Here is a 15,855-nt window from a genome sequence, read left to right as displayed (position 1 = left end):
AAAAAAAAAAAAAAGTGCTGGGCTTGAGGGAGTGTTTTATTATTTCCATGTTTCCCTGAACTACGGACAAAGCAGAGATGATAACTGAGTCTGTCTTATGGACTGACAACATGTCGTTAATCATACATGACAGGTGCTCATGACAATGTCTGATATCCAATACTTCTGATTTTTTTTTTAAATGAACCAGTGGGTCTGGAGCTCCTGGACTCTACCTCTCATGGCCTATCTGGGACTCCTGATATGTGCCATCTTACCTAGAAGAAAACCCTCTTCAATTAGTACATTGTTTAAGTATTTTCCTTTTACTGAAAGCTCAGGTTGTTTCAACTTAATTCAGATGATAAGAAAATAAATAACTCCAAAATCTAAAACAAAAGAAAAAGATCTAAATAGATATTTCTCAAAACAAGAAGTATAAATGGCCAACAGATACACTTAAGAAAAAAATGATGACTACTAACCATCAGAGAAATGCAAACTGAAGCCACCCAGGGTATGGGCTCTTCCCCGCCCCCCCACTCCCCACTGGAACTGCTATTAAAAGGATGAAAGGAATTGAGCTCTGGCAACACAGGGAGGAAAGAAGGCCGGGTGTGCACAGACACTGGGGCTGTGAGTCTGTCAACTACCACCCAAATCCGTCCTGAGACACCTCCAAAGTTAAAATGGAATATGCATATGATCCAACCAACAGTTCCAAGAGCTCAGTTTATATCCAAGAAGCCTGACTGAAGAGAGAACTGCACGCCCCATTCTCTGCAGCATTATTCATGGTACGCATGAATGGACAGAGATATGGATGGACGGACACAGAAAATGTGGGGTGGATACACAATGAACCATCGTTCAACCTTAAGATGGGAGGAAACCCTGTCATGTGTGGCAATACAGATGGAACTGGAGATTAAGTGAAATAAACCAGGCACAGAAAGTCAAATCTAAGAGAACTCCCATGAGCAGAGAGAACAAGGATGCGTGCTAGGGCTGAGGGTAGGAGGGAGGGAGCTGCCAATCAAAATCTATTAGCAATGGACTAATAACATATATTAACCATCTTTAAAACCTAAGCATTTAAAAAATTATTTATTTATTTATTTGTCTTTGTGTGTGTGCATGTGTATGTCTTTATGTGTGGATGCATGTATGTCACAGCAGATACATGGCAATCAGAGGACAACTTTAGGGACTCAGTTCTTTCCTTCCACTCTGTAGGTTCCAGGGATCAAATTCAGCTCATCAGACTCTGAGGCAAGTGCCTTTACGCACCGCCCTTCACCAGCCCAAATCAAGCATCTTTACATACAGCATCTATCTTACTATTATATTGTAACTGCTGGCTACTCAATGAAAATAAAACCAGCAGGCCTAACAGCTTCTACAGGTGTTGATAAAAACTATTGTTCACAAAGTATTGGAATTCCTGACACTATCAGAAGGTTTGAGATTTCTCACTTATTTCTAACAGTAACACTTAAGGAGAGATTTGGGCCAAAGAGTTTGTGGATTCCTAAACCTACGCAGAAAGCTTGATAAAGAATCTAGTATTTGAAATTTGCTTATTGTTTTCTTTTTGGTAGAAGCAGAAGGAGCTCCTGAATTCCCACATCCCACTTCATGGTCTCTGTGAGGGGAGTTCTGGGACGCTTGCCCTTGCTTGCTGTGGGGAAGTAGGTTCATCATAGAGCAGCCTTAGTTTTTAAAAAGAATTTTTATGGGGCTAGAGAGATGGCTCAGCGGGTAAGAGCACCGACTGTTCTTCCAAAGGTCCCGAGTTCAAATTCCAGCAACCACATAGTGGCTCACAACCACTTGTCATGAGATCTGACGCCCTCTTCTGGTGAGTCTGAAGACAGCGACAGTGTACTTATGTATAATAATAAATAAATCTTTTTTTAAAAAAAAAAGAATTTTTATTCCTTGAAAATTCCATAGATGTGTGCAATGCATTTTAACCATATCTGTTTCCCATTCCCTCTAACCAGGCCCCTCAATGTATCTTCCTTCCAGCTTCAAATCTTTTTTTCCCCCAAATAACCCATTCAGTCCAGCAGTGTGCCCTCATGAGCATGGCCTGCCAGTCATCCCTGCTATGGACCTGTGAGTAGTCGCTTTACTCTCCCACTGGATCCTCACAGAGGTCTCACTTCTGTCCTGTGACCAGGACTTGAAGAAAAGCAGAAAAGACTTTTACAACAGACTCAGCATTCAGACTGAGGGACACTGAAGAGAACTTGAATGGACAGTCCCAAGGGCAATGTTTTTCCATCTCTCCAGGCAGATGCTTCAGTAGCTGATGTGAGACTGCACATGACCCATGGGTCAGAGTCAGCCTGGCCTATACCTGAACCCTATCTCCCACACTACCAAACCAAGATGACCTTAGTGAGCTCCTCTCATCTCTGGGCTTCAGCAATAGTAATTCCACATGGCCAGACATGAGGGAGGGCACATTATTGAACATGGACCCTCCCAGTGAAATGGCATTTGGTGGGCCATTTGAGGAAACTCTCATTCCCTAACTGGATGAGCTACTCAGAGGAGAGAAGGCCACAGTTAGCACCCAACTTCTCACTCAAGGGGCCATGGCTTACAGAATCAAGTAGTTAGAGTCATCCAAGTTTGCCATTCCTCATAGTGACTGGCATCTCCAGTTCTTTACAGCCAGCTTTATAGTGGGTAGGGGTAAACACGGAGGGGGTGTTTCCAGATGGAAGTATAGCACTTGAGTCCTATAATCCCCTGAGTGAAATGAAGATCCTCTCTCCACTTGGCCATGTGAAGAACTCATTTGCTTCTTCTCCTTTCATCCCCTAACCAGACAGTCTGAGCATTCCCCTCCCCTTGGTCTTTGTTTTTGGAGACAGCATTGTAACCCATAATCTTTAAAAAATGCTCCAGAGTGTCACTGCTCTGGTGGTGAGAAATCAAGGCCACTTTGCAGTCATGACTGCCACCCTGTGGCCAAACATCAGCTCTTCAATAGGGAGGAAAAAAAAAGAACCAGGGACGCTAATGAAGAGACTTAGGCTGCTAGGACTCCCTATGCCCACTGAAACTCTATGACTGCATAGGGTCAGTGCGCAGATTAAATACGACAGTACACACAAAGCTGTCAGAACAGTGCCTAGAAGACAGACCATAAAACGTTAGCCACCATGTTAACTACCACGGAGGTAAGCACCATTGGACTCTGTCCAAATTTTAAATGCTCGTTTCCTGAGCAATACTACCTCCAATAATATGTCGCCTAGAAATGCTCTATAAACAAGCAAAGATGAAAGTACATGGGGACCTATGGCAAGATGGGTTGAAATAAAAGACCAGGTAGGTAATTAACTACACACACACACACACACACACACACACACACACACACACAAATGCACATGCACACACAGAGAAAGAGAAAAGAGATAGACAGACAGACAGGCAGGCAGGCAGGCAGGCAGGCAGGCAGGCCTTGAAACCACAGAGGTTTGCCTGCCTACCCCTGAATCCCAAGAACTGGGATTAATAGCACAATCAACTATGCCTGGTACAATATGTTCTTAAAATAGAATACTAAGCAGCTAGGTATGTGCAAATATGAGAAAACCCCCAAATTTACTGTTACTGTTTTTTAAAAAGGAGTGTAGTCATAGTCAAAGCTACTGGGAATCGAACCTGGGCCCTCTGGGAGAACAATCAGTGCTCTCAACCCCTTGAAAGGCTTCCTGTGACAGTGAGAACAGACATGTGGCGGATGCATATGCCGTCTCCTAAGGAAGCTGGTTTTCTGTGATTAAAGCCGGTCTGTCATTCCTCTACATCAGTTTCTTCCCAGTTTTTCTGCTGCACTCCACAGCCTGGTCCTTGAAGTTACAGTCCTGGGCAGTCACAGCCAAGTCAGTCTCAGCTTTAGCATCTCACTGAGCTATGTTCACAGTGGATGCTCCGGCTCAGCCCAGCTCCGTGGAGCTGTTGACCCACGGTGGGGAGCATTCTCTTTGCCAGCAACTTCGACGTCTCACTTACACCTCATCTTAGCTGTTAATTTCCATCACCAGTAAGGTGGGATGCCCGTGTGTCCCCCCAGCACCTCAGGTTCTCCGATGGTGGCCCAGCCAAAGGGCACAACCAGGGTTCAGTCTCCCAGACAGTAGGAAAACCTGACCCGTTTGTTGGAACCCGGGTGCTTTCTTAGAGGTCACCTTCCCTCTTTGCTGATTAGAGAAGCCCAGTTATGGACCTAATTCTAGAAAGACAGCAGAGTGACTTGGCCCAGAGAAAGGACCAGAGTTAGTAGTGTAAGATAGTTTTGATTCATTGGCTCATCTTAGTGAGGTATCTCCTCTCCCAGCTCCTGCTGATAAAAAAGATGACCTAATTGGCCAAGGAAGAAAAGTGCCCTATGCTATCCCATGGCCTCTGTTTTAGATGCTGTCCTGTGAAAGTGTGATGTGTAAAGGTTCACCAAATACTGTGAGCCACCAAGTAGAAGACATGTCTAATGGCCCTGGGCAATGGATCCAATCCCAGTGATCACCACCAGACTTAACACTGTGTGGATTAACATGAGAGCCATGTCCAAATGACCTAAAACCACCATGATTTTTGTTTAAACTCTCATTAGCTCAGCATTCTACTGACTGCAGCCAAAAGTGTCCTAGATTGCTACTCTTAACCCATCAAATCCCAAGACTAGTGAAGGTGTCAGGCAGAGAGTCTTACAGCCAGGAACAAGGTCTTGGGATGAATCAAACCAAGGTGCCCTTTCTGGGTCCTTCTGGATCCACTTCTTGACTCTTTCCTTCAGGTTTGAGCCTGTCCAGAACTTAGGACAAGAACCATAGCCAAATTCACCAAGATAACTCATGGCGTTTACTCTACCCTCTGACTTCTGTAACCTCTCTCTTATAGGAAACTTATGTATGACGACCTTTTCAATATCAGGGAACACAGCCCTCAAGGTGAGCCTTTCATGGAACAGCATGAAGAAAGGGGTTACTGTACTAGGTCCTATCACCCGTGCCCAGGTCGTCAGAAACAGCCAATGCCTTGAGGGCCTTACTCCAGACAACTCCCTTCATCTTCAACACCTCACTATTATCTCATCTCTGTGAGACAGGAGGCTGTGAGGCAGGGAGCACCATCATAGTCACTGGGGTGGAGGGGAGCACCTGTCATACTCAATAGTGGGGAGTACCAGCCATATACTCACAGGAGTCTGAAAGCAGCAGAAGAGCTGGGTGAGGAAGGGGTGGTTGCGGGCCAAGGACAGGATCCTCTTCTCAGTCATGGTGCATTCCACATCATCATCCTGCAGGATCACGTCCTTCTTCAGCACCTTCACGGCATACAGTTCTCCCGTTTCCTTTATTCTAGCCAGCATCACCTAGAGCAAAGCAGGAGGGAGCTTGAGGGAGGCTGGAGCATTGAGGGTGTGGGTACACATGAGACGGTCTGGTGTACATACATGTACACAAACACTCACATACACAGCATGTTTGCTGCTTCAATCCAAACGGCCAAGGCCAGACTCACCTTCCCAAAGCTCCCCTTCCCCAGCACCCGGATGAACTCAAAGTTGTCGATGCCGAATCTGCTGGAAGAGTTAATACCGATCCCATTTCCTTCTCTGGAGCCCTCCTTTCCCTGCCGTCTGAGTGTCGACCTGGAAATGAGTTTCTGCAAGGAGGAGGAATGTAGACATCACACCGTGAGCTCGAGGTGGGTATGGACACCCAGGGAGCCCTCCCTAGTTGTGAGCCATCTCAGCCTCCACCCAGCATGTGGGGAGGCTAGTCCTGGACAGATGCTCAGCTTCTTCAACTGAAAACTACCTCGCCATCCGCTTCTGGTCTGTACGTGCTGTTGTGTGGAGAATAGGTCCAAGCTTGTGCATTAAGACACCAATGCCTTAGGCTGGTCGCTGTGGTTTCTGCTGCAATGGCTTCACCACAGAGCAGTCAATTCTAGGGGAGTCACCTAGTGACCACTTCATGCAAATGGATGGTTTTCATGCTTGCTCAGAGTCTCAGCAGCAGGACAGGAATATGTTTTTTTAATACAAAAACTTAAATTATATAAATAAAATTCAATGTAAAGTAGGAAGGGCGATAATTATGATGGGTAAATGTTAAGTACCTAAAATCCCAGCAGCCTTCTCTCCGTATATATTTTTAAAACACTGTACAAAGATACACATTTTCGTACTGTTTGAAAATACAACTAAATTATTGTCTTATTATATGCAATATTGTTTTTAAATGGTCACAATGACTTTTTACAACTTTAAATGTTTTTTTTTTGAGAATACAAGGCTACTTCTAAAAATATTTGTTTTTATTATTTGTGTGTGTGTGTGTGTGTGTGTGTGTGTGTGTGTTTGTATGGGCATCTGCAGATGTGTGCCAGAGTCATGCAGGCCAGGACAGGGTTTTAGATCCCCCGGAGTTGAAGGCAGGTGTAGCTATGAACCACCTGACATAGATACTGAACACTGGACTCTCAAGAGCAGAACACTCTCCGAACTGCTGAGCCATCTTTCCAGCCCCCAGGAGGCTGTTTTTGTTAACTGTGTTTGCTTTTGACGTGGTATAACTGGACCCCAAGGCTCCATTCATGCTAAGCAAACACTCTACTACCAAGCTACTCCCCAACTCTAAGAATATGAATTCAGAAGTTCTTAATGTACCTGGTTAAAAAGGACGTGCCTAGACTTTAGGCCCTAGAAGGGCTTACAAGCAATGCTGAAAATAAGCCAACTACCCCACAGCCTGAACCTCCAATGATCTTCTATATTTAACCCCACAATGCCGGGCGGTGGTGGTGCACACCTTTAATCCCAGCGCTTGGGAGGCAGAGGCAGGCAGATTTCTGAGTTCGAGACCAGCCTGGTCTATAGAGTGAATCCAGGGAAGCCAGAGCTATACAGAAAAACCCTGTCTCTAAAAAACAAAAACAAAACAAAACAAAACCCCAACAACAACAACAACAAAAAACCCACAAACCATGCACAACAATACAATAAAATGACTTATATTTAAAAATACAGCAGTTTTTATAGATCTCCCTCCAAATCTATTATAGACTTTTCAAAGACAGAAAAGTGGTCCTAGGTTGAATTTTACTTCCTTAACCTGCACTCTTGGTTAGAGCTAAAAACTCAAAGCCAGGGTCCCCTAATCTTTTTTTTTTTAATCTACTTTTCTCTTTGGTTACTTATAATTCTCTATTTTCAATGATGTGCTGTCGACAAGTAAATCTGTTTCCCCTCTTATTAAATACCATAACCCTAAAGATACTTGATTTTAAAGAGAAGGAGGCACTGCTCTGGGACTGTCACATAGCCTGCCTTCTAGATCTCACAGCCTCCAGACATGGCTACTTCCCAGCCTCCAACCAAGGATGGGCCAGAAAGACAACACTAAGACCTAAGGAGCAGCCAAGGCTCTGACAGCATCAGCTGGATGTCACTTAGGGAGGCTGCGAGACAAAACACTGCCAGGGCGAGCAAATACTGCACCCCCTCGCAAGTGTCCTGAGGAAGGCACTGTCTGCTGCAGAATGCAAGAGATGAACTCATAGCCCTGGACACATGCTGCAATCCAGGGACGAGGAGAACCTCAGGCACTGGCACCTTCAATCCCACTGGAGATAAGAAAGCTGAGGTCTGTGGCTACTGGCCAGCTGTCGAGATTAGCCACAGCCAGGGGCTTACCCTAGGCACCTGGATTCCGAGTTTCTTGTTTTTTTGTTTTGTTTTGTTTTGTTTTGTTTTGTAGCCCTGGCTGTCCTGGAACTCACTCTGTAGACCACGCTGGCCTCAAACTCAGAAATCCACCTGCCTCTGCCTCCCAAGTGCTGGGATTAAAGGCGTGCGCCACCGGCGCCCGGCCGGATTCCGAGTTTCTTACCAGACCAGATTGATGGGACACTGATTTTAAGGGGAGGTAAGGGTGAATCTTTTCTCTTGCTTCATGATATACATGCATGCTCACTGTTTGGTGCCCTAACTGCATAGACGCTAGTTTGGGAGACAAAATGCCTTTTTTTAAGCGCAGTAGACTTGTTCACTGTATTTGCTGAGATTATGTTCCCCTGGACTCTCATTCAAGCTCTCCACACCCGAATAACTTTCAACCTACAATACACAACCAGAGGCAAAGGGCTCACCGAGGTTGGAGAAATATTTCCGGGTTGGAGACCCATCCCTGCCAAAGTCTTGGCAAGCTCCACCGCGTTCACCCCACAGTTTGGGGCCACGTTCGCCTGGCACCGGATATGTACATTCATTTTACATACTGGAGGGAAAAAAACAGAATCCAGATTCGTAAGTGTGCTCGCAGAGAACATCGCTAGCCTAAGGACCGTGACAGAAGAATGACGCGGGCTGGCAGTGTGATCTCCCAAGAGTCAACTCGCCCTTAGAACAAGTCCTGGCATTTTATCTGCTTCTGATTAGTGCAGAGGCAGAAATCCTAGAACATGAAAGAATAGCAGGCTTCGAGTAATAGATGTCGACTCTCTTCGCCGTGGCTTGATGGGATAGCCTCATCTAAATCACGTGTAATAGTCGCTGCTGTCTTGGCAGCAACAGGAGATTTAGAGATGAAGATGTTCTCGCCACAGTGACAATCGCGGGCGACTAGATAACAAGGGGATCATGCTAACTGACTTCATTCCCTCGGGCCAGTGAAACAAAGGCAGCAGTCTCCAGGCTGTAGCTTGGTCACTATACAAACAAGGTGGCAAAAGCTTTCTGAAGGGTTTGTGCAGCTTTTTTTCTGGGTACTGCTGTGGTTGGGTGGTACTCCTAGCCCACAAAGCATATCCGGTAGGGCTGTGGTTCTAACTGTTTTTATAGGGGAGGAAAAAAAAAAAAAGAGCAAATTTTAAAGTGTTTGACGGTCGGGGTAAATGACATTTGGAGAAGTGAGCAAAGCAAGCTAAAGTTTCTTGTATTTGTGAAGCTCCCATGACCATGATGGCTCCCAGGTTTAATTGGCAGAAATAAATTACTATTATGTTTCTTGAAGTGAGCCTTGCTGATAGAAGGCCTGGCTGAAGCCTTGTGAGACAAAATGTCTCTCTGATGGAGTCACTCCGTCTTTGGAGGCACAGAACAATGTAGATGTTATGGGGATTAATTTTTGTCACTTGGGAAGCTTTCTTTAGGAAAAAGAACGCCACATGGAGCAGAGAAAGGCCTTGATGTTGAAGCTCCATTAGCTTCACAGGAAATTGACTGGTACAGAGGGGTGCAAACTACAAAGGCCTTTTAGAAAAACCCTGTTGTGACAATAAAAACAAAAGTTACAGGAGCCAAGTCAGTGCAGGTCTGCTGCTCTGGGGCACTGGGGCCCAGAAGAACACAGATGAGCCTCATGTGTGGATGGATCTGTATCCTAGCTGGAAATTCGAGAAAATGGAAGTGGCTCACTCTGCGGTGAGAGCCTGAGAGTGGTAGCAAGCAACACCTCAGGCAAAGATACTGTTTGACTTGAGCTTGCTGCTGTTGTAGGTGAATGAAAACCGATGCTACAGGGGCAGAGAAATGTGCTGTTGATGCTGGCTTTCTTCTTACTCTGTACCCAGGCTGCTCTGGACCTCACTCTGTAGATAGATCAACCCTTGATGCTCTTCCTAGAGTGCTGGGATTAGAGGCATGAGTCACCTACGCTTTGCTAGAATTCGGTCCCTTTTGTTGACAGATGCGGTTTGACTATCCCAGACAGCCAACGAAAGTTGTCATCCTAGAGTGTGTCTCATAAGGCTTCAGGTGCACCCCAAGGCATCCAGATAATCACATATTAATGGGAAACAACTCCAGGCCAATAGCTCCGCAACCCCTAACAAAACAGGTGTTGGCCTTCACCCTACTCAGAACTTTTGAAAAGGCAAGAGCTCAGTACAGCACTGGGTGCAGTTGGTGAGGTGCCAGCCATCATCAAAGCTTCAGCTCTAGCTCTTTGCCCTACTAGCTTCTTCAGTCACACCGCAGGACTCTTGCAGACAACCCACGCAGCTCCTGCTATTGTGACAACTCAACTGCTGCCTATTCTGGTGAGAGCCAGTTCTTAGAACCCAAACCTTCTCTTCTGGCCAATCACCCATACCTCCTCCCACCTTCTCTCTCTGAGAACCCATTTTCAAAGGCCTCTTTCAAATGTCTCTTAAAAACATATACTCAGCAACAAGTAGCTAACAACTAGCATGGTAGATCTCTAGATTTAACATCTAATTTAATCTATATTATTATAGAGATCTGACACACTTCTCTTTACATGTACTCCAGCCCAACCAATGATGCTTAAATAACACAACTCAAGTATTGATGTGTAAATCAACAGCCCCAGGTCAGATTATAAACCCACAGAGCTTCAAAGGCTTATAGTATGATGCTGTCACAGAGAAGGAGGAAGCCAGCACTCCTTACTTTTACACTGAAGTCCTTGTCGCATTATTCCCCAGAGCAGGGAGCCACAATGGTCGCAGAATGTGGGCACCTTGTAGTTGTGAACACTGAACTTGTGTGGGATGTTGATGCCAAACCGCTGCTCTGCAATCTGGGGGAAGAGGAGGACAGGTCAACTCTCGCAGCAATCAATGTCTTTTGTGATGACCGGAGTGGCAGTGTAGAAAATGATGAGGATTATGATGACAACTGAGCTGGGTATAGTATTATGCCATGCAGAACTGTCTTGCTATTTGGGTCTTAGCATATTTTGTTAATGACTAAGACAGGACTAAGATACAGGTACGTGTTGGACCATTCACCATTTGGAGAAAGAAGGAGAAGTTAACATTTCCTTCATCTTTTATATTCGGATCACAATGCTCTCTGCGTCACACAGAAGACCCGGGGTCACAGAATGAAGCCATTCCATGGTGACTCTGCAGTGGCCACCTCACTCAGCCCTTCTAGCCTTTGTCTGGCATTTGGATATAGACAATGTGAGTGCTGACGTAATGGTCTCTTATGTGTCATTTCTCATGTACCTCCTTGCCATATGCTCTCAGGTCAGCCCCACAAACTGAAGCAAAAACTACAGATGCAGCACAAGAAAGAGTGAGACAATGACGGCTCCTCTCTGGACTTTCCTGGCCTCTTTCCTCTATGAGCAGAGGTTCATAACTCCCTATCATGCATAATCACTGTCATGAGTCCCCAAGTTGGACTTTCCCAAGCACCTTCAAGTCCACTAAGTGTCAACGACACTCCCTTTGCTTTCTCCCTCTTGAATTTAGAACATGTGCCCATCCTAGGGAAATACACACAAATACATTTCCCTGGAGTCCCCACGAGGCTGAAAGAGGCCCAGTGTCTCTTTGCTTAGCAAGTGTCACATACAGTTAGTATACATGTCAATTCTATTTAACTGCTGCTAATACATGTAAGTGAGGCACAGATGTTTCAGACTGATACACAGAGGCTGTGGATCAGACCTCAGCATTGGAAAAGCCAGGTGCTGTATGACAAGCTCAGGCCTCTTTCTCTCTAGCACGGTGCAAGTGGTTTGTATACATACACCTTTGTTCTGCTGAACACTGATTGGCTCCTTGCAAGGTGCTATGCTCTGAATGCTAGATATGTCTCACGAATGTGTGTTCAGAATTCAAGGGTCCCCAGTCAGTGGTATCACTGAGCATGGCTACAGAGTCACTGAGAGGTGGGATCTAGCTCTTTTAAAGGTCCATTCTTAGTGGCAGAACTTTGCAGGAACTACCCCGCCCTAAGTTTCAGGCTCGGCTTCTTCTCCATCCTGCTGGGAACTGTTCTGCTCCGTACAGCTCTCCCCATCCTGACAGTCTGAAGCATCTAAAACCAGGAGACAAAGTAACCCTTTTCTCCTGTTAGTATAGGTTACTATTGGTAGTCATGGATTACTATGGGTAGGTATGGGTTACTATCCATATACTATGTTAGTATGGGTAGTTATGGGTAGGCACTCTGTGGAAGTGAGGCAAAGTCACCACTATGCAAAGTGAGATTGCCAAAGAACAGAAATACAAATTCCAGCAGCACTGTTGTGGGTCCTAAGAACTATGGGAAGGCTGTGGAGGGGGTGAGTAGGGAGGAGCAGGGAGAGAGAAGCTCACACAGAGGGAATGGTGCTTAGTCAGCAAACCAGCACTCGCTTACCTTGGCATCCACTTTGTTAATATTGTTTTGGCAAGTGCAGGCTGTAACAATTAGATGATGGCAGCGTTTATGGACGACGCAGGTGCACACTGGGAAATTAAATCCAGCAATTACACATTTATCAGAGCCTCCCAGGACAGCCAGTTGCAGCAGTCAACGAACGCTGCCCATGTCAGAAATTTGGCTTGGATGTCTGGCCACATCCTGGCAGTCAGTGCCCTCATCCTTCCTGCATCTACTGACACCATCCTAACAAGACCTTTGTTTACATTCAAGCGGTCTGCCATCCTGTCCTAAGCTGTCCTCTCCTTCCTGACTGTGTTCCACCCTGTACCCACCTTCAGAGGAATCTTTTCACAGTATGACCCTGGTCATATCTGTCCATGCCTGAACACTTCCAGTGCTATCTCATGTCCATCCACCCAGTGTTAAAACCCAGCATGGTTCCAGATGCCTCAGAGGCCACCCATGCTACTTGGAATGATTCTCCTAGGAGACCTGTTTGATTCAATAAAAACTAACCATATGGCCTTTCTCTGCCTCTTTGTCTAACATAGCCTACTCGCCTGGTAATTGTATCTAACACTTATGACAAGATAAAACCCAAAGAATATCTCACCTAAGAAAATTATGTCTGCCCCTTTCTGGACCCCAAACTGCCTTTCCTCTGATTTCCCACAGCCCCTCAGACTGACTCATACTTCCAATCTTCCACATGTGGATGGGCCCTGCCCAGAATTCCCTGAATGATGCTAGGTGCTGAATGGGCAATTGAATAAACATTTGCAGAAAGATTCAACAGCTACTTGAACATTTAGAACTATGGCACTATGCTTTCCCATTTTCAGCCATGTAAAGGTGTAGTGTATATGGAATGAGTAAGTAGATGGACACAGTATTTAATCCCAGCATTTGGGAAGCAGAGGCAAGTGGAGATCTGTGAGTTCAAGGTGTGTATATGTGTGTGTGTTTATTTGTGTGTGTAAGGTGTGTGTGTGTGTGCACACACGCGTGTGCACGCACTGAATCTCTCCTGCCACCTAGTGGAATCCTGGCTTTAGCCTCAGGTTCTCAGGCTGCTCACGAATATCTTCCTGCTGAGTCACTGGCTGGCCAGACAGCATGAGTCTTATGCTTTCTGTTTTTTTCATGTTTGTTACCTTAGTTTAAGGTCCAGCGTGTGTCTTCTGCTGGTAAATGTTCCACGTGAGCTTAGGAAGAATGTGTTGTCTGCTGCTGCTGGCTGGTGCATTCCAGGAATGTCAGTCTGACCACACTGACAGTTCTGTTTAGATCAACCAAAGCCTGCCTTACTGCTTCTCTGCCTGGCCGAGACTAGCAATGATCCACAGAGCAGCTACAACCATAGTAGGCCGTCTACTTACTTCCCTCGCAGTCTGAGGGCCTTGTTCTCACATGCTTTCCTGCTCACTGTTAGGTATGAATGCACCAACCACATTCATGTCTTTCTGGAGAACTGGTCCGGTTACTACGACACAGGGGCCTTCCTAGCTCTGACCATTTCCTCTGCCGCCTCAAGTCTGCTTTGTCAGAAACACCACCCTGTGCTTCTGATGAGGGTGGACCTGCATACTTCTCTCCTACCAGGCATTTGGTTTTATGTCATTCAGTGAGATGTAAACAAAACCTTCTCATGCCTCCTAACTAATGTTCTTTCCTGTTCTTTAAAGAACAGGTGCCCTGCTGAAAGTCAGCAGTCAAAGTCCTAGTACTATGTTGAGAGAAAAGAAACAAAAAACAAAAAAAAAAACAACAGACTGACCTTTAAGCCATAGATTTTAATCTGTCAATCATACCTTTGTATATCTAGAGCTTCTCAATCTGTGTATATGATGTATATGTATATGTATGTATATGATGGACGTATCGCTAGAGGGCATACCCCTGTATTACACAGGCCTAGGCTAAAAACTGTTATCAACCTACCTTGTGAGCTAGCTTCTCACTTGGGGCTGAATGCGCACTTGTAGGTCAGTTACAATTGCTATATTAATTTATATGCTCGCTTTCTCTAACTGAGAATTCAGTGGAATTATTCATACATAAAAGTAAAAATTAAATGAATTCAAGAGTATGTCTCAATCTGTTCTCCTAAGTGAAAAAACACATTTTGGAGGAAGTGAAAACTGCTTCCTCCAAAACAGAAGGAGAATTTTCCTTCTTTACATGTGGACTAGCTCTGCAGATCTGCGGAGCTGTTGCCAGTCACCTGCAGAGTGAAAGTCAAGATGCCCAGCACTACATGTACAGGCTGACTACACTCAGGCCAGCAGAAAGGGAGCCCCAGGAAAGGCCAGACTGACGACACTCAGGCCAGCAGAAAGGGAGCCCCACGAAAGGCCAGGCTGACGACACTCAGGCCAGCAGAAAGGGAGCCCCACGAAAGGTCAAGGGGACCCAGCCCACACCCCTACAGAGAAGAAGGCTGCTTTCACACTTTGATTTTACTTAATTTTAAGTCTGTAGGAAATATACTAAGTTGATTTTACTTAGAATTGTGAAAATGAACTGCATTTAATTATGAATTTTTTCCCATATGCATTCATTCATTCATTCATTGGGCTGGGATCAAGACCATGGCCTGGTACATGCTAATATCTCATTTGAAAACTGTATTTGATTTTTATTTTATCTTTATGGTGTTTGGCCTGTGTGTGTATTTGTGTCACAAGCATGTAGTACCCCTGGCGGCCAGAAGAGGGCACCATATCCTTTAAACCAGAGTTGCACACAGTGTGAGCAACCGTGTGAGTGTTCCTGACTGAACCCCCACCAACTGTAAGAGTGCTCCTGACTGAACACCCACATCTCATGCAAGAGCAACAAGCGCTCTTAACACTGAACCAACTCTCCAGTTCTTCAGTTTTTTGTTTTTGTTGTTTTTTGTTTGTTTGTTTGTTTTTTCTGAAACCAGAAAGCTAAAAAGATAAAGCTAATTTGGACAAAATATCCATTCCCTATGCAGGTGACATGAACACAGCATGTGACTTCTCATCTTGTCAACAGTGCAATGTGAAAACCAAGACTTTATCTTCAAGACTCAAGGGTATGCTCACCCGTGTACACCTCGGTGCTTCTTCTTAGCCCTCTCAGGTTACTGAAGAGCGAACTTTGAGCTGCAAAGCTCTTCTGGGTGTTCTGACTTTAGAAATGAACAGATTCCTGCTATATTGTCAAAAACATCCAGGGTCTGGTAAGAACTAGAGTCTGCCACACCGGCATCATGTGTCTTATGGAGAGTTATCACAGTATTGATGGGAGGGAGCCTGGCCTGTTTTCTGTTGGTATTATCATATTTTTACAAAGAAACACAACTAAACGTGGTTGTAAACATGTTTTTCTTACCTTGGCATTGATAACCCTGTTTCCCAAATACTCCCCTGTTTAAGACAAAAGGGGATAAGATTACTGTCAGTCAAATGGTTCAGCAATAACATCTATAATTATAGTTCTCAAGAAGAAGTGTGTTCCCTGGTCCCTCATGAAAAACATCTCTTCGGGAAGAGGCATGGACGGTGTGCTGTTCCAAGCCTTGTTTATTACCAGGAGGCGCAAAGAACACCAGCTGAGGGATTAGACCGCTCCTGGTGATATAAACAGGAGGTGATGAGGGTTCCTGCTCCTGCTACCTTCAGCTGTCTCCTAACTCCTTAGTGAAAAGCAACCTATGTGGAGGAGGCTCAACTCAGCCAGGAGCTCCTCCA

The 15,855-nt window shown here is 45.3% G+C and overlaps 1 protein-coding gene across 1 annotated transcript in view; it reads right to left on the bottom strand.

Annotated features, from left to right (window-relative positions):
* Positions 1 to 15,855, bottom strand: part of Prkch (protein kinase C eta) — a 203,096-nt gene that overhangs the window by 79,757 nt on the left and 107,484 nt on the right. The window contains exons 4-9 of the mRNA XM_031356847.1: positions 15,497 to 15,531; positions 12,131 to 12,219; positions 10,424 to 10,553; positions 8,161 to 8,288; positions 5,527 to 5,670; positions 5,204 to 5,377 (exon numbers count right to left, since the gene is read on the bottom strand). Coding sequence (XP_031212707.1) covers positions 5,204 to 5,377; positions 5,527 to 5,670; positions 8,161 to 8,288; positions 10,424 to 10,553; positions 12,131 to 12,219; positions 15,497 to 15,531 — 700 coding nt within the window. The remainder of the gene's footprint in view (positions 1 to 5,203; positions 5,378 to 5,526; positions 5,671 to 8,160; positions 8,289 to 10,423; positions 10,554 to 12,130; positions 12,220 to 15,496; positions 15,532 to 15,855) is intronic.

This window comes from Mastomys coucha, unplaced genomic scaffold (genome assembly GCF_008632895.1).
Source record: "Mastomys coucha isolate ucsf_1 unplaced genomic scaffold, UCSF_Mcou_1 pScaffold6, whole genome shotgun sequence".
NCBI lineage: Eukaryota > Metazoa > Chordata > Mammalia > Rodentia > Muridae > Mastomys > Mastomys coucha.
The sequence above is the reverse complement of the archived record's forward strand: the minus strand, read 5'-3'. Positions and strand labels throughout refer to the sequence as shown.